This window comes from Lagopus muta, chromosome 34 (assembly GCF_023343835.1).
Source record: "Lagopus muta isolate bLagMut1 chromosome 34, bLagMut1 primary, whole genome shotgun sequence".
In the NCBI taxonomy this organism is placed as follows: domain Eukaryota; kingdom Metazoa; phylum Chordata; class Aves; order Galliformes; family Phasianidae; genus Lagopus; species Lagopus muta.
In genome coordinates this window covers 422488-439630 of record NC_064466.1, presented here as the reverse complement: position 1 = coordinate 439630, position 17143 = coordinate 422488, and the positions used below count along the sequence as shown (strand labels likewise).

General features: G+C 60.6%; 2 protein-coding genes across 2 annotated transcripts in view; both read left to right on the top strand.

Annotated features, from left to right (window-relative positions):
* The first annotated feature begins 194 nt into the window (after positions 1 to 194).
* MCOLN1 (mucolipin TRP cation channel 1) lies at positions 195 to 7606 on the top strand. The gene is given in 20 exon segments (XM_048930072.1): positions 195 to 235; positions 295 to 467; positions 470 to 573; positions 2741 to 2908; positions 2993 to 3067; positions 3069 to 3153; positions 3338 to 3375; positions 3377 to 3426; positions 4058 to 4154; positions 4234 to 4333; positions 4444 to 4550; positions 4954 to 5103; positions 5323 to 5400; positions 5402 to 5425; positions 5729 to 5785; positions 5787 to 5834; positions 5836 to 5853; positions 6089 to 6295; positions 6410 to 6540; positions 6830 to 7606. Coding segments are annotated over 20 exon segments (1788 nt in total). The 3' UTR covers positions 6867 to 7606.
* Positions 7607 to 8495: 889 nt separating this feature from the next.
* Positions 8496 to 17143, top strand: part of PNPLA6 (patatin like phospholipase domain containing 6) — a 29279-nt gene continuing 20631 nt past the window's right edge. Inside the window, 18 exon segments of the mRNA XM_048930083.1 lie at positions 8496 to 8599; positions 10338 to 10407; positions 10484 to 10546; positions 11021 to 11108; positions 11223 to 11305; positions 11397 to 11450; positions 11452 to 11495; positions 11565 to 11705; positions 11923 to 11980; positions 11982 to 12083; positions 12188 to 12268; positions 14134 to 14166; positions 14168 to 14263; positions 14345 to 14425; positions 14525 to 14645; positions 14717 to 14800; positions 15881 to 15987; positions 16073 to 16261. Coding sequence (XP_048786040.1) covers positions 10369 to 10407; positions 10484 to 10546; positions 11021 to 11108; positions 11223 to 11305; positions 11397 to 11450; positions 11452 to 11495; positions 11565 to 11705; positions 11923 to 11980; positions 11982 to 12083; positions 12188 to 12268; positions 14134 to 14166; positions 14168 to 14263; positions 14345 to 14425; positions 14525 to 14645; positions 14717 to 14800; positions 15881 to 15987; positions 16073 to 16261 — 1464 coding nt within the window. The 5' untranslated portion in view covers positions 8496 to 8599; positions 10338 to 10368.

Sequence of the window (17143 nt, the reverse complement as noted above, 5' to 3'; positions counted from 1 at the left end):
GTTACAGTCCCATAGCAACCAGGGGGCGGGGCTACGGTACCATAGCAACGAGTGGGCTGGGTCACTGTACCATAGCAAAGAGTGTGGGGGGGTCTACATTACCATAGCAACGAGTGGGCGGGGCTACAGTAGCATAGCAACCAATGGGCGGGGCTACGGCATACTTAGCAGCGATTGGGGGAGGTTAGGGCTGAATGGGCTTGGCCAATGGGCGGGGCGGTGTCCTTCCGGTCACGTGAGGGGGGCGGCCGAAGCCGCGCAGTGGCGGCGTCATGGGCGGCCCCATCCGGTGAGCGGAGGCCGCGGGCGGCGATGTGGGGAGCGGGGCGGGGGGATCGCGCGGTGCCGGCCCCTCACCCACCCGATCCCCTCAGAGACGGAGCGGCTGCTGAGCCGTGCGCCCGGGTATGGAGCGACGGAGGCTCCGGCGGTGGAGGAGGAAGAGGAGGAGGAGGAGCTGCGGCGCCGCTGAAGTATTTCTTCATGAGCCCCTGCGATAAGTACCGGGCGCGGGGACGGCGGCCCGTGAAGCTCGGGCTGCAGCTGGCCAAGATCCTGCTGGTCACCGTGCAGGTGGGGCCGGGGGGCGTCTGGGGGGCGGAATGGGGGAATGGGGCTGGGGGGAGACCAGAGGAGGGCGGTGAGAGGAAGGAGGGTGGAAGGTGGAGGCACCGAGGACGGGGCAGCGGTCGTAGGAATGCTGGCGAGGGAGCTGTGGGGTTTGGGGGCACTGCGGAGGGGGGTTGGGTATGGGGGCAGTGGGGGAGAGTGGGTGTGGGGTGTCAGGGCTGTGGAGAGGGGGACGCTGAGGGGTTAATGGGCGTTGGGATGTGGGGAGGGGTGCTCTGAGGGTTGGGGACAGCGGGCGTTGGGATTCTGAGGGGTCCTGGGGGCTTGGGGATGCCAATAAGGGGGCACTGAGGGGATAATGGGCATTGGGACATGGGGAGAGATACTGTGGGGCTAAGGGATAGGAAGGAAGGCACAGTAGGCAATGGGACTCTGAGGAGTCCTGGGGGCTTGTGGATGCCAAGAAGGGGGACGCTGAGGGGACAGAAGGTATGGGGACATGGGGTGAGATAGTTCTGGGGCTTGAGGATAGCAGGCATTGGGATTCTGAGGAGTCCTGGTGGTTTGGGGACACTATGGGAGCACCAAGAAAGGGGCACTAAGGGGACAGTGGGCACTGGGACATGGAAGAGACGCTCTGGGGATTGGGGATAGCAAGGAAAGGACAACAAGCAATGGGACTCTGAGGAGTCCTGGGGGCTTGGGGACACCAAGAAAGGGGACACTGAGGGGATAATGGACACTGGGACTTGGGGAGAGATACTGTGGGGCTTGGGGATAGGAAGGAAGGCACAGCGGGCAATGGGACTCTGAGGAGTCCTGGGGGCTTGGGGGCACCAAGAAGGGGACACTGAGGCAACAGTGGGCATGGGGACATGGGTGGTGAGATAGTTCTGGGGCTTGTGGGTAGCAGGCATTGGGATTCTGAGGAGTCCTGGTTGTTTGGGGACACCAAGAAGGGGACACTGGGAGCACAGAAGGCATTGGGACGTGGGGAGAGATGCTGTGGGGACTGGGGATAGGAAGGAAGGCACAGCAGGCAATGGGACTCTGAGGAGTCCTGGGGGCTTGGGGATGCCAAGAAGGGGACACTGAGGGGACAGTGGGCACTGGGAGATGGGCAGAGATGCTGTGGGGCTTGGGGACAACAGGGGGAAGGACAGCAGGCATTGGGATTCTGAGGAGTCCTGGAGGCTTGGGGACACCAAAAAAGGGATATTGAAGGGACAGAAGGCATTGGGATGCTGGAGTGAGTGGTGGCCCTGAGTCTTGGGAGCACCACTGGATACTGGGAGTCCTGGGGACAGTGATGGGGGGGGGGGGGGGGGGGGGGCGGTTAGCCCCTGGGGGTGGGGGATGGAAGGGGTCACTTGAGTGATGCATAGAGCCCTGAGCGTGGAGTGAGGAGATGTGGGGGTGACAGGGCACAGGAGGGGACCCCCTGAGGCGGGCATTGGGCATGGGGATGTGGATGTGGGGACGCTGTGGGGTGCGCTGGGCCCTTGCAGGCAGTCTGAGTGTCCCTGGAGTGACTGGGATGATGGAAAGGAGAGGGCTGGAGTGTCTGGGGACACCTGGGGTGCCCCTAGAAAGAAAGGCAGAAAGAAAACCGCCCCCCTCATGGGGGTAGCAGAGAAAAACTGCTGGAGTCAGCGGGTTGTAGTCATGAGGGAGGAAAAAGCTGGCATGTGAGGGCTGCCCGTGTCACCCTTGACCCGTCCTGTCTCCACCCCTCGTGCTGACAGCAGCCTCTTGTGCTGATCTACAGAAGTGTAATCGTCTCCTGTTGATAAACACAGGGGTAATTAGCGGCGTGGGAAAAGGCTTAGAGCGCGTGGGCAGGGCAAAATGCCGGTGGAGAGGTGGGGAATCGGCGCTCCCTCTGCTGTTGTGCCTGGGGTGGCACTGAGGGACGCGTGTGGGTCCCCATGGAGCCCCATGTGGGTCCCTGCTGTGCAGGAAATCAGCAGTGCTTTGGGTGGAAAACAGGCGGAGAACTGGAGACACGGAGCTGCTCCTCGTCTTCTCAGGACCCCCACGCAGAGGGTGATGCCGTTCTCCTTCCTGGGAGACCAAGTTCCACCTTTTTGGGGTGGCGTGGCTGCGTTTTTGGGTCCGTTTCACAGAGCCGCCGGGTGCGGGATTTAATCCTGGTCCCTTTATCTGTCAGCTCATCCTCTTTGGGCTCAGCAACCAGATGGTGGTGACCTTCAAGGAGGAGAACACCATCGCCTTCAAGCACCTCTTCCTGAAGGACTACGTGGACGGCGCCGACGACTCCTATGCTGTCTACACCCAACACGACCTCTATGAGCGCGTGTTTTATGCCGTGGACAAGGTGAGAGCCGCCAGAAAACGGGGCTGTGGAGAAGGGAAGATGCTTGGGAAGGCATCCAGCTCCTGAGAGCGTCTCCTTCCCCAGTACTTGGCCATTCCCAACGAGACCATCGGCCGCTACGCCTACGTGCGAGGGCAGAGCGGGGGCAACCAGTCGGCCCCTCATGCTGTGCCAGCAGTACTATCGCAGGGGGCGCATCGATCCGGCCAACGACACCTTCAACATCGACCCCAAGATTGTCACAGGTTGGTTTTAGGGACGGCTGGGGCTGAGCTCAGCCATCCCACAGCATCTCTGGGTCTTGGAGGGAGGGGGGGGGATTTGTGGCCGCCGTGGGTTTTTGGTTTGCTGCTCGCTGTGGATTTGAGAAGGACCGCGGGGTCTCTTGGGGTCTTCGGGCTTCCCTGAAGGTGTTTCTCCTCCCTGCAGACTGCTTGGGAGTGGACCCCGAGGACCCACATCCCCTGCCCCCCAGAGCTGGACCGCAGCTACAAGAACTTCACCTTCAAATTTCACAAGTAATGGCCGTTGCCTTCCCTGCAGCCTTCAGGTGCTGAGCACGTGCCCGACCTGTGGACTTCCTCGTGCTTTGAGCCTCAGGCTCGCTGCCAGGATGAAAAACCACTTAAAACCCCTCATAGGAGAGAAACAAATCTACCCTTGGGCCGGGGGAGATGTGAAACCAGAGTGATTGCACAAGAAGCAGCTGCTTTCCGGCCCTGTCTCTGTCGGTGTTGGCTGCAGAGCTGGCCCCGAGGCTCCGTTTCTACCCTGCAATACTCAGGGTTGAGGGTTGTTTCCTTCCCTCAAAACTGCCTTGTTTTGGTGGCCCGGGAGCAGGTTTTCAGCACAATCAGGTCGTTGTTTCAGCTCCATGTGTTGGTGGTGGTGCTGGACAGAGGGACAGCAGTGCTGCTGCTGCTGAGAGATGCAGCGTAGCTCCCCCAAAGCCCAATTCATTGATGCTGGGGGCTGCAGTTTGGCCCTCCAATGCCTTCTCCTGTGGCTGTGCACAGCCCCAAAGCAGACATTTCCCCACTGCTGCGGCTGTTTGACTCAGCTCAGTTTTGGGGGTTGGTGCAGGGCTGTGTTGCACTCTGGACTTGCCCCAGGAGGGCTCTTAATGAACATTTTCCCCCTTTCCCACAGGCTCATCAACGTCACCATCCAATTCAAGCTGAAAGCCATCAACATCCAGACCATCATCAACAACGAAATCCCAGACTGCTACACCTTCACCATCACCGTGAGTGCAAACCGTGAGCAGGGCTGGTGCAGGGCTGGGGGTCGTCCCTCCGGTTTCACAAGCAACTCCCTTCTCCCAGATCACGTTTGACAACAAGGCGCACAGCGGCCGGGTGAAAATCCGCCTCGACAACCGGGCTGACATCAAGGAGTGCAAAGACCACAGCGTCTTCGGCCGAGGTAGGAGCTGCGTTGGTGGCGATGGAGGTGGCATCTGGGGACAGATGCCAGGCCGTGCTGGCTGGGAGCGCTGCTGGGGCCTCTCTTTGACGTCCCTGTGCCTCCTGGAGGTGACAACTCCTTCCGGCTGTTCTTCGACGTCGTCGTCATCCTCGTCTGCTCGCTCTCCTTCGTCCTCTGCGCCCGCTCCATCGTCAGGGGCGTGATGCTGCAGCACGTGAGTGAGGGGGGAAGCGGCGCTCATGCGAGCTGCTGTCCCTCTTAGAGCTCGTGGGGTTGAGCTTGCCACCAAGCTGGGCTTTTTTCAGCATTCTGGCTGTGTTGCTGTGTCTCACGATGCCTTTGTAGCATGGGGGGTGCTCAAACAAAGCCACAGCTCCTGCCTGGGTTTAGGAAAAATGTGTGGTCAGGTGCAGGGAGGTGGTGGGGTCACTGTCTCCAAGGGGTGGCACTGAGGAACGTGGCTTAGTGGGCATAGCGGGGGTGGGTTGGGGTTGACTTGATGATCTTGGAGGTCTTTTCCAGCCTTGATGGGGTCCTTTCCCCTCCTGTGGGTACCAAGGGGTGGGCAGCACTCGGCCCCCATGCATTGAGGACCCCGGTTTCTCCTCCCCACGCAGGAATTCAGTCAGTTCTTCCAGCGCCGCTACAAGCAGAGCGTGTGCCTGTCGGACAGGATGGAGTTCCTCAACGGTTGGTACATCCTGCTGGTCATCAGCGATGTCCTCACCGTGCTGGGAACCATCATGAAGATCGGCATTGAGTCCAAGGTAGTGGGGGGCATGCAGACCCTGAGTGCGTTTTGGTGTTTTGGCCATTGCTGTGGATGTCCCCCCACTCCAGGGGGGGGCCTGCAGCACGCTGTGCTCCTAATGTGAGCAGAGCTCTGATGGTGGTTGCTCCTCTTGGGGGGGGTCCTGGCCCAGGTGGGACCCCCGAGTCCCCTTTTCCTTTTGGTTTCAGGCCTGCGTCAACCTCTGTCCCCACAGAACTTTGCTGATTACGACGTCTGCAGCATCCTCCTGGGCACCTCCACGCTGCTGGTTTGGGTCGGGGTCATTCGCTACCCTCACCTTCTTCCAAAAGTACAACGTGAGTGGCTTTGGGGAGGTGCCCTGTCACCCGATGGGGACGTTTCCAAGAGCACAGAGACAACTGGTGGCCCTTGGGGCCCATCCTACGGCTGCTGTGCGCGTTCCCAGTTCCGTGCCCTGCTCTGCTGGGCGCCGTGGGGTCACATAGGATGCTTCACCTCCTGTCCCCGCTACCACCCTCTGTGGGCATCGTCCCCGTTCACTCAGCTCATGGGTCCCCTTCCCATCTGAGTGCATGGGTTCCCCTCTCCCCACCTCCACGAAGGATGGAGGTTAACCCTGACAGCTTTTTGCCCACCAGATCCTCATCGTCACGCTGAGGGTGGCCCTCCCAAACGTCATCCGCTTCTGCTGCTCGCGTGGCCGTCATCTACCTGGGCTACTGCTTCTGTGGATGGATCGTGCTGGGGGCCGTACCACGTCAAGGTGCTTCTCTCTGCTCCTCTGCAAACAAGGCTGGGTGGGCTTCACCCACCTCTGGGCTTCCTTCCACCTCGGGGCCCCTGCTGTGATTTAGGGGGAGGTGGGCCCTGCTTTGTGGGTTAGACCAGGCTCCCATTGCAGTGCTCTGCAGGCTATTGAGGAGCAGTGGCTTTTTGGGAGCCTTCAGCCTGGCAGTGGAAGGGACAGGAGGTGACACGGCTGCTTTGTCCCATCCCAGTTCCGGTCCCTTTCCATGGTGTCTGAATGCCTCTTCTCTCTCATCAACGGGGACGACATGTTCGTCACCTTCGCCGAGATGCAGCAGAACAGTTACCTGGTGTGGCTCTTCAGCCAGATCTACCTGTACACCTTCATCAGCCTCTTCATCTACATGGTCCTCAGCCTCTTCATCGCCCTCATCACCGGCTCCTACGAGACCATCAAGGTGAGGCTGCGCCCCAGCCGAGATCCCGAGCTCTTTTCAAGGGCGCTGCCGTGGGGCAGAGTCCCCCCTTGGTGCAGCTGAAGCGCTCTCTTGTCCCCGTCTCTGCCTCTGCAGCACCAATGCGAGGGCGAAACACCCGTGTCCCAGCTCCACGCCTACATTGCAGAGTGCAAGGACAGCCCCAAGTCGGGCAAGTACCGTCGTGACAGCGCCTCGACCTGCTCAGTGTTCTGCTGCTGTGAACGGTGAGTGCTGGGAGGGGGAGAATTTACAGCCCTTCTTTACTGCTGGCCACTCCTGTGCACAGCCAGTGCCACGTGGGTTGTGATTTGCAGGCCCTGTCGGGCCGTGCTGTGGCACCAACATCCATCTTGCCGTCCCCCAAAATGCCCCTGGGGGACCCCTGACTGTATCTGTGCCCATCGGTGCTGCTCTGTTGTCCATTGCTTGCCTCGTGGCTCTCTGCCACCTTCAGCTGCCTCTGTTTGAAGCTTGCTTTCCTCATCAGATCTCACCCCTGCTGTCTCCCTGCAGGGCTCCTCTGCAGGACAACGCGATGCTGGTGAACTGAGGGAGGATCCCAGCACTTCCAGGTGCCCCACGCTCCTGCTGGCTGCGCGCCCTCTTAATTTATTTTATCGTCTGCTTTTAATGACTCGGCACCGGCCCCAAAGGAGCGAGAAGAGATGGACGCCCCCCAGGCGATGGGCTGCACAGATGGACGCCTGTCCTGCCATTTCTTTTTTCCCTCCACAGCCGCTGTGCCTCTGTGCTCCCAATGCTGAACTACAGCCTGGCAGCAACTCGGGAGCTGAGCTGCAGCCCCCCAGCTGTGTTTTAGGGGCTTTGGGAGCTCAGCCCTGCTTCTGTTGCGTCGAGGACTCGGCTGATGCTTCATCCTGAAGCCCTGCAGCCCCTCAGCTGTGTGCTGGACTCATCCCTGCCCTCGCTCCCCGGTCCAGTTTGCCGTTGGGCCACATCCTGAACTTGCCTAGAGCCTCGCAGTGCCCTGGGGACACATCTTGGCCTTTGTCCTACAGCTCCACAGCCCTTTGGCTGCCCTGGACGCTTATCCTCACCCTCATCCTGCAGCCCAGCGTCCCGTTGGCTGAATCAGAGATGCATCTGGAGCTTTTTACCCCCGAGCCCTGCAGCCTCTCAGCCACTTGCAGCCCCTTGGGGCCATCAGCACTTTGGGAATAAGTACAGGGACGAACCCTGAGCCACCTGCTGACATCAGGTTCCCCATTTGTGCCCACGGTCAGGAGCCCAGAGCCCCTTTGGCTGCACTGGGGTGGTATCCTTCTCTCCCATCCTGCATCCCCTCAACCATTTTAGGGGCTGTTGAGGCACAAAGGTCTGCAGCACTGTGTCTCATGCCTCTGTCCCATCCCAACCACAGGCCCAGGAGCCAGGCTGTGTCCTCCTGCCCTCCCTGCAGCTTGCTCTGTTGTGCTGTTGGCACAGGGCTGCGTGTTTACAGCCCAGGCTGAGAGAAGCTTTTTGTCCTTGGGGGGGGGGGGGGGGGGGGGGAGGGGGTTGAAGGCAGCTGCTCTGTGCTGGAGTGCAGCCAACAGCTGCCTGTTCCAGGCACGGCTTTTGTGCTGAGGAAGGTTGAAATGGCTGCAGATGGGAGCTGGGCTGGCGTGGGGAGGCCGTGTTCATTTGTGGAGCGAGTTGCGGCTGTTCTCAGCCTGGGGGAATAAAGCAGCTGAGGGGAAACGGTGCTTCTGTGCTCTGTGGGGCTCAGCACGTGGAGGAGGGGTTCGTTGGCACCTCCGGGTGCCCGTGGGAGTGGGGGGGGGGAGGGGGGGTTTGAGGGGGGGTCCTGGGGGCTGTGCTGTCCTGTGGGAGGGAAGGGACCCTGGGGACAGGGGGCTCTTTGGGGGGTCTTGTCACCTAGTGTGCCCTCAGCTCGAGGTGTCAGCCCTATGGGTTCAGCTTGGGGTGCCCCCGGGGTTTCCCCCCCCCCCACCACCACCCCGCCCCCCCCTTTATTTTTAAGCCCCTCCTCAGGGTTCTGGGCCACGCGCCGCCCTCCATTGCCACTCCCAAGATGGCGCCAGGGATGAAAACACTCGGATAGGCGCGTCGTGATGACGTCACAAAACAAACGCCGCACTCAAAATGGCGGCTGCTGGCTTTACCTCCCCCGGTGGACCTTCCGAAGATGGCGGCGTCGCCGAGATGCTCTCCGCCCTCCTTCCGCTTACGTCATCACAGAGAGACGTCGGGAGGAGGTTTTAAAGGGACCATGACCTCCCGGAGCCGCCGCCGAGGCCGGAGCGGGGCGGGAAGCAATTGGTGAGGGCGGGGGGGGAGAGGGGGGCAGGAGCGCTCTGAGGAGAGGGTCTGTGCGGGGGGGGGGTGCGGGGGGGGGGGGGGGGGCGGGGAGGGTAATACCCCTCGGGGGGGGGGGCTGGGAGTGGGTGTAGGGAGCGGTTCGTTCCCTCTGCAAAAGGGATGTGAGGGTGGGGGAGAGGGCAAAAGGGATTGGGGGAGAGCAATGATAGCCGTGGGGGGAGGGGATATGGATTTGGGGGGTGGGAATGCAGATTTTTGGGGGGGGATGTGTGGGTGGGGAGGGGGCAATATTAGCCCTAAGGGTGATGTATGGGTTTGGGGGGGGGGGAGGGGGGAGGGGGAGTAATATTGATCTTGGTGGATGGATTTTAATTTGGGGGGGGGGGGGTATTAAATGCAGAGGGGAAGGGGCAGCATCAAGCGCGGGGTTGTGGGGCGGGCTGGGGGGCTCAGCACGGTGGGGTGGGGCAGGAACCCTCGGGGGGGGGGGGGAGGGGGGGGCACTGACACCCTATGGTGGGGGGGAATGGCGCCGCAGGGGTTGTTTGTCCCCACCCCCCCGGTCCCCACCCCCGGTAGCAGTGGGTGACGCTGCCGATCCACGGTGTGCTGGTGGCACCGCCGCCTCTTGGGGTGTCCTTGGGAAGGACGGGGGGGGGGGGGAAGAGGTGGCACTGTCCCCTTTGGGTGCTGGGGGAGGTGGCACTGTCCCCTTTGGGTGCTGGGGGGGGGGGGGGGGGTGGCACTGTCCCCTTTGGGTGCTGGGGGGGGGAGGGGGGTGGCACTGTCCCCTTTGGGTGCTGGGGGGGGGAGGTGGCACTGTCCCCTTTGGGTGCTGGGGGGGAGGTGGCACTGTCCCCTTTGGGTGCTGGGGGGGGGGGAGGATGGCACTGTCCCCTTTGGGTGTGTGGGGTGGGGGAGGTGGCACTGTCCCCTTTGGGTGCTGGGGGATGGGGGGAGGTGGCACTGTCCCCTTTGGGTGCTGGGGGGGGGGGAGGTGGCACTGTCCCCTTTGGGTGTTGGGGGGGGGGGGGAAGTGGCTTTTGTCCCCTTTGGGTGCTGGGGGGGGGGGGAGGTGGTACTGTCCCCTTTGGGTGCTGGGGGGGGAGGTGGCACTGTCCCCTTTGGGTGCTGGGGGGGGGGAGGTGGCACTGTCCCCCTTTGGGTGCTGGGGGGGGGGAGGTGGCACTGTCCCCCTTTGGGTGCTGGGGGATGGGGGGAGGTGGCACTGTCCCCTTTGGGTGCTGGGGGATGGGGGAAGTGGCTTTGTCCCCTTTGGGTGCTGGGGGGGGGGAGGTGGCACTGTCCCCTTTGGGTGTTGGGGGGGGGGGGGAGGGGTGTGACACCTTGTGACACTGGGACAGCAGAGGCTTCCAGGCTGTCGCAACGCCTGGGACAGTTCCTCTCTGCAAGGACACAGAAATCTTCCAACAGCTGCTGCACTCTGTGCCACCCAGCACCGTGGGGACACCCTGGGGACACCCCGTGCCACAGCCCCCATGCATCCAACTGGGGTGGGCAGCCACCCCCCGCCCCAAATTCACCCTGTCTGCAGGTGTCCCCACCTCGAGGACACCCAGGGGACGCTCTGGGGTCACCTATGCACCCCACTGGGTTAAAAAAGCCAAACGCAGCCTCACTTCGACCCCACGCTGTCACCATTCCCTGGTGTCCCTCCTGTGTCCCATCCGAGCTGCGAACCCCGCAGTATTTTCATAATTTCCCCCTTTTTTGGTAGATTTCTGCATGGGCGAAGCCCCTCGGCGGACATGGGGCAGAGTGCATTGGAGCCACAGGAGGAGGCGGAGGTAAGGGACGTCCCCACGAGGTGACAGCCGCCACCCCACGTCCCCAACCCTGCAGCTCAGCCTCTTGTCCCCGCAGGACGCGTCCCTGATGGCCACTTTGTCTGAGCTCTTTACCAAGGAGCAGCTCTCCACCAGCACGGTGAGTCCCCTCCAAGGGCACAGAGTTGTCCCTTAGGGTCGATGTCCCTTAGGGATGATGTCCCTAAGCACGGCTCGGAGGGACGCACATGTGTCCCCACGGTCTGCAAGTTTCAGTTCTCGCTGCTGCCGAGGCAACCGAAGGTGATAAAGTTGCCACCATAATGCAGGGACACGGCCTGAACCCTGGCGCTGGGTACCCCTAAGGGCACACAAAGTTGTCCTCACGCCCCAGGGGACACCAGCATGTCACCACGCCATCGTGGGCAACGTCCCCAAGCACGGCTAAGGGGACACCGACTCGTCCCCGTGCTCCAAGGGACGCAAACTTGTCCCCATGCTTTTGGGGTAAATGCGGTCCTGCTGCTGAGCACCGCTGTGGGGCTGCCCCACACCCCGAGGGCCGCTGTCCCTTCACGCCATCGGGGTGGCAGCGCCGTGGGAGGTGACATGGGGACCTCATCTTCCTCGCCAGGTGCTGTGGGCGATGCTCAGCCTCAGCCTCTTCACCATCCTCTTTGCAATTGGCGTCGTGCTGCTGGTCCGGCGGCTGCGCCTTAAGAGTGAGTGACACCGGGGGGGGGGACACGGAGACACCTTGGTTTCCCCCATGGAAGATTGGGTGACAAAGAGGGTGACACGTGCGGTGACAGCGCTGTCCCCTCCCTGCTTTCCAGAGGTGCCCGCACAGGAGACGCCCAAATACCGCTTCCGGAAGAGGGACAAGATGCTGTTCTATGGGCGCAAGATCATGCGCAAGGTGACACCAGGGGTGGCACCTCCCTCGTGGCACCATGGGGTGATGCTCCCCAATGTCACCGCAGCTTGACGTCACACCTCCCACCCTCCAGGTCTCCCAGTCCACCTCCTCGCTGGTGGACACCACCATTTCCAGCACCTCGCGGCCCCCGCATGAAGAAAAAACTCAAAATGCTCAACATTGCCAAAAAGTGAGGATCCCCTGCTTGGTGGCGGTGGCGGCGGTGGCAGAGCCTGGCGTCACCTCGCTGTCCCCTCAGGTTCCTGAGGATCCAGAAGGAGCTGCCCACGTTGCAGCTGAAGGAACCCCCTCCCTCGGTGCTGGAAGCTGACCTGACCGAATTTGACGTGGCCAATTCCCACCTCCCCTCCGAGGTGCTTTACATGCTCAAAAACGTCCGGTGAGTCTCACAACCCCCCTGGATTCACGTTCCGTCCCCCCGCCATCCCCCAACCCTCAAGCTGGTCGTGATCCGTCCGCTCAAAGCCTCTTTTTGGGAGCTGGATCACGGATGCTTCACGCTCTGCCTCCGCTGTTGCTATAGCAACGGGATGCGAGGTGGCATTTTGGTGCGGCGGCCATCAGCGCTGTGTCACCTGCTGTCCCCATCTCCGCAGGGTGCTGGGACACTTTGAGAAGCCACTGTTTCTGGAGCTCTGCAAGCACATGGTTTTCCCAGCAGTGTCAACAAGGGGATTATGTGTTCAGACCCGGGCAGCCCGACACCAGCATCTACGTGCTGCAGGACGGCAAGCTGGAGCTGCTCCTCACCGAGCCGGTGCGGGGCTGGGGACAGGATGGGGACACTGTGGGGGACAAGGGATGGGATGGGGGCACCACGGAGACGGGGCTGTGAAGAGCAGAAGGATTTGTGCTGTGCAGGATGGGAAGGAGACAGTGATGAAAGAGGTGTTTCCTGGAGACAGCGTGCACAGCCTGCTCAGCATCCTCGATGTCATCACGGTACCCGGCGCCTCAGCTGTCCCCAGACCGTCACAGAACTGTCCCCAGCAGTTGTGGTGGTCCCCAGGAACGCCTAAAACTGATTGTGGCTGTCCACAAGAATCCTAAGCCTGATCGTGGCCATCCCCAAACCCTTCCAAACCCAACCATGGCCATCCCCAAACCCAACCATGGCCATCCCCAAACCCTTCCAAACCCAACCGTGGTCATCCCCAAACCCAAACATGGCCATCCCCAAACCCAACCATGGCCATCCCCAAACCCAAACGTGGCCATTCCCAAACCCAAACAAACCCAACCGTGGTCATCCCCAAACCCAAATCCAACCTTGGCCGTCCCACAACCCTTCCAAACCCAACCATGGCTGTCCCCAAACTCAGTTCCAACCATTGCCATTCTCTAACCCAAACCCAAACATGGCCGTCCCCAAACCCTTTCAAACCCAACCTTGTCCGTCCCCAAACCCAATCCCAGCCATGGCCATTCTCTAACCCAAACCCAACCACGGCCATCCCCAAACCCTTCCAAACCCAACCGTGATCATCCCCAAACCCAACCATGGCCATCCCCAGACCCTTCCAAACCCAACCGTGATCATCCCCAAACCCAAATCCAACCTTGGCCGTCCCCAAACCCTTTCAAACCCAACCATGGCCATCTGTAAACCCTTCCAAACCCAACCATGGCCATCCCCAAACCCAAATCCAACCTTGGCCGTCCCACAACCCTTCCAAACCCAACCATGACCGTCCCTAAGCCCCTACAAACCCAACCATGGCTGTCCCCAAACTCAGTCCCAACCATTGCCATTCTCTAACCCAAATCCAACCACGGCCATCCCCAAACCCTTCCAAACCCAACCAAGGCCCTCCCCTAACCCATACCCACCCATGACCATCCTCTAACCCAAACACAACCTTGCCCATCCGCAAACCCTTCCAAACCCAAACGCTTCCAAATCCAACCATGGCCACACCCAAACCCAAACCCAGGCTTTGCCATTCCCAAATCCAACCGTAACCATCCCCAAACCCAAACCCAACCTTGGCCATCTCCAAATCCTTACAAACCCAACCATGGCCATCCCCAAACCCAAACCCAACCTTGGCCATCTCCAAACCCTTACAAACCCAACCATGGCCATCCCCAAACCCAAACCCAACCTTGGCCATCTCCAAATCCTTACAAACCCAACCATGGCCATCCCCAAACCCAAATCCAACCATGGCCATCCCCAAACCCTTCCAAACCCAACCAAGGCCCACCCCTAACCCATACCCACCCATGACCATCCTCTAACCCAAACCCAACCTTGCCCATCCCCAAACCCTTCCAAATCCAACCATGGCTATGCCCCAATCTTTCCAAATCCAACCATGGCCATCCCCAAACCCAAACCCAGACTTGGCCGTCCCCAAACCCAGCCATGGCCATCTCCAAACCCAACCTTGGCCATCCCCAAACCCAACCATGGCTATCTCCAAACCCAACCATGGCCATCTCCAAACCCAACCTTGGCCATCCCCAAACCCAATCCCAACCATGGCCATTCTCTAACCCAAATCCAACCTTGCCTACCGCCAAACCCTTCCAAACCCAACCATGGCCATCCCCAAACCTTCCCACTCCCAGCCCCAGCCTTTTCTAAACCCAACCGTGCCCATCTCCAAACGCAACCGCAGCCATCCCCAAACCCAACCCTGGCCATCCCTTAAGCCAAAACCTACTGCAGCCATCCCCAAACCCAACCACCACCATTCCCAAACCACACCACCCTGACCCTGCGGATGTCCCTCTGTCCCCACTCCCAACCCAGAGTCATTGCCAGGACAGCAGTGACACCGCCACCCCCTGCTGTCCCCTAGGGCCACCAGCGGCCGTACCGCACGGTGTGCGCGGCGGGCAGCGGAGGATTCTACAGTTCTGCGTTTACCAGTTGAAGCCTTTTCAGCTGTCTTTGAGAAATACCCCGAGAGCCTGGTGCGGGTGGTGCAGGTGAGCCCGACCCCGCTGGGATGTCACCTGGGACGAGCAGGGGACAGTGATCATCACATCATCATCTCCTTGTCCCCGCAGATCATCATGGTGCGCTTGCAGCGCGTCACCTTCCTGGCTCTGCACAATTACCTGGGGCTGACCAACGAGCTTTTCAGCCACGTGAGCGTGGGAGGGGAGGGCTGAAAATCCCCCACCGCGGGGGCGAAAGAGTCCTGGCTCCTCCCTGGCTCTCTCCACTGTCACCTTGTCCCCTCGCAGGAGATGCAGCCGCTGAGGCTCTTCCCACAGCCCAACCTCGCCACCCGCACCAGCCCAGTCCGCCATGGCAAGCGGGGTCTCGGCGCTGCTGAGGAGGGCAGGGAGAGACCAGCGGAGCTGAGTAAGGGTCTGGACCCCCCCCCGGCCCTCGCCCTGCAGCAGGAGGGGGCTCACAGCTGTCTGTCCCTGCAGTTGAGCCGCTGAAAGCTGGAGTTCTGGATGCCTCTGCACCACCGCTGCTGAGCCGCTGCATCTCCATGCCGGTGGATATCTCTGGTGGGTGGGGGCTGGGAGGAAAGAGGGGGTCCCTCAGTCTTGTGCGTCACCCCCCAGGGTACTGTGTCAACTGCTGAGGGTTGTGCATCTTCCATAGGGTCACACATCCCCCCCTATGGCTATATAACCTCTATAGGGTCACACGTCCCCCCCCATGACCATATAACCTCTATAGGGTCACACGTCCCCCCCTATGACCATATAACCTCTATAGGGTCACACATCCCCCCCTATGATCTTATAACCTCTATAGGGTCACACATCCCCCCCTGTGACCATGCATCCTCCATAGGGTCACACATCCCCCCCTATGGCCATATAACCTCCATAGGGTCACACATACCCCCCTATGGCCATATAACCTCCATAGGGTCACAAATCCCCCCCTATGGCCATATAACCTCCATAGGGTCACACATCCCCCCCTATGGCCATATAACCTCTATAGGGTCACACATCCCCCCCTGTGACCATAAAACCTCTATAGGGTCACACATCCCCCCCTATGATCTTATAACCTCTATAGGGTCACACATCCCCCCCTATGACCATATAACCTCTATAGGGTCACACATCCCCCCCCATGGGACCTTGTAACCTCTATAGGCTCACATGTCCCCCCCCTGTGACCATATAACCTCTATAGGGTCACATGTCCCCCCCTGTGACCATGTAACCTCTATAGGGTCACACATCTCCCCCTATGGCCATGTAACCTCTATAGGGTCACACACCCCCCTCCCACCGGGACCTTGCATCCTCCATAGGGTCACACATCCCCCCCCTATGGCCATATAACCTCTATAGGGTCACACATCCCCCCCTATGGCCATATAACCTCTATAGGGTCACGCATCCCTCCAAGGGATTGTGCCCCCCTCTATGGGGCTGCCCATCTTCCCTGGGGTTGTGCATTCCCCCATAGGCTTTTCCATCCTCCGTGGGGCTGCGCATCCCCTCTGCGCCACGCATTGCCCCCATCCTTGGCCTCATGCACGCCTCCCCCCACTCCTCCCACCCCATTTTCGCCCACCTCCTGCTGCTGGTGACCCCCCTGCCCCCCTCCCCGGTGGGACACAGGCATCCAGAAGGGTCCCCGCTCCGACTTCGACATGGCCTACGAGCGCGGCCGCATCTCAGTGTCGCTGCAGGAGGACAGCAGCAGCCCCCTGGCTGCCTTCTCTCGGGTAGGACTGCGCCCCCAAACCCCCCCCCTCCATCCCTTTCCACCCCCTTGACTCCAACACTGGATCCGTCCCCTCGTCCTCGCAGTCCATCTCACACGAGCCCAAGGAACGCAAGTCGGTGACGGTGGAGGAGCAGCCATCGGGCGTCTACAGGTACAGCTGCGAGGACGACCCAGCCGTGGCCGATTGCCCCTTCGAGCCTTACCAGGGTCGCCAAACCAGCTCCATCTTCGAGGCGGCCAAGCAAGAGTTGGTCAAACTCATGAAGGTGGAGGTGAGCTCACCGAGGGAGATCCTGGGGGGCCTTGGGGTGCTTTGGGGTCGCCTCGTGGTGCTCCCTTCTGGTGGTGGTCCCTGGGACTTTATGGTGGTCCCCCGCGGCCTCTTGGTGGGTCTGTTGCCCCACGGTGGTCCCCAGTGTCTTGTGGGCCCTGTTGTGGTGGCCTCTATGGCTTTTTGGTGGTGCCCATCACCGTGTGGTGGCCCCATATGGCTTTTCCATGGCCTCCATCACCTCATGGTGGCCCCATATGGGTTTTTCATGGCCCCCATCACCTCGTGGTGGCCCCATATGGCTTTTCCATGGCCCCCATCACCTCGTGGTGGCCCCATATGGGTTTTTCATGGCCCCCATCACCTCATGGTGGCCCCATATGGCTTTTCCATGGCCCCCATCACCTCGTGGTGGCCCCATATGGCTTTTCCATGGCCCCCATCATCTCATGGTGGCCCCATATGGGTTTTTCAAGGCCCCCATCATCTCATGGTGGCTTCCTATGCCTTTTTCATGGCCCCTTCACCTCATGGTGGTCCCCACATAGATTTTTTGTGGTCCCAATCATCTCGTGGTGGCCCCATATGGCTTTTTCATGGCTTCTATCACCTTGTGGTGGCCCCATATGGCTTTTTCATGGTCCCCATCATCTCATGGTGGCCCCCTATGCCTTTTTCATGGCCCCTATCACCTCACAATGGCCCCACATGGATTTTTTGTGGTCCCATTCATCTCGTGGTGGCCCCATATGGATTTTTTATGGTTCTCATCATCTCCCTGTGGCTTCCTATGGCTTTTTCATGGCTCCTATCACCTTGTGGTGGCCCCATATGGCTTTTTCATGGCCCCCATCACCGTGTGGTGGCCCCATATGGATTTTTT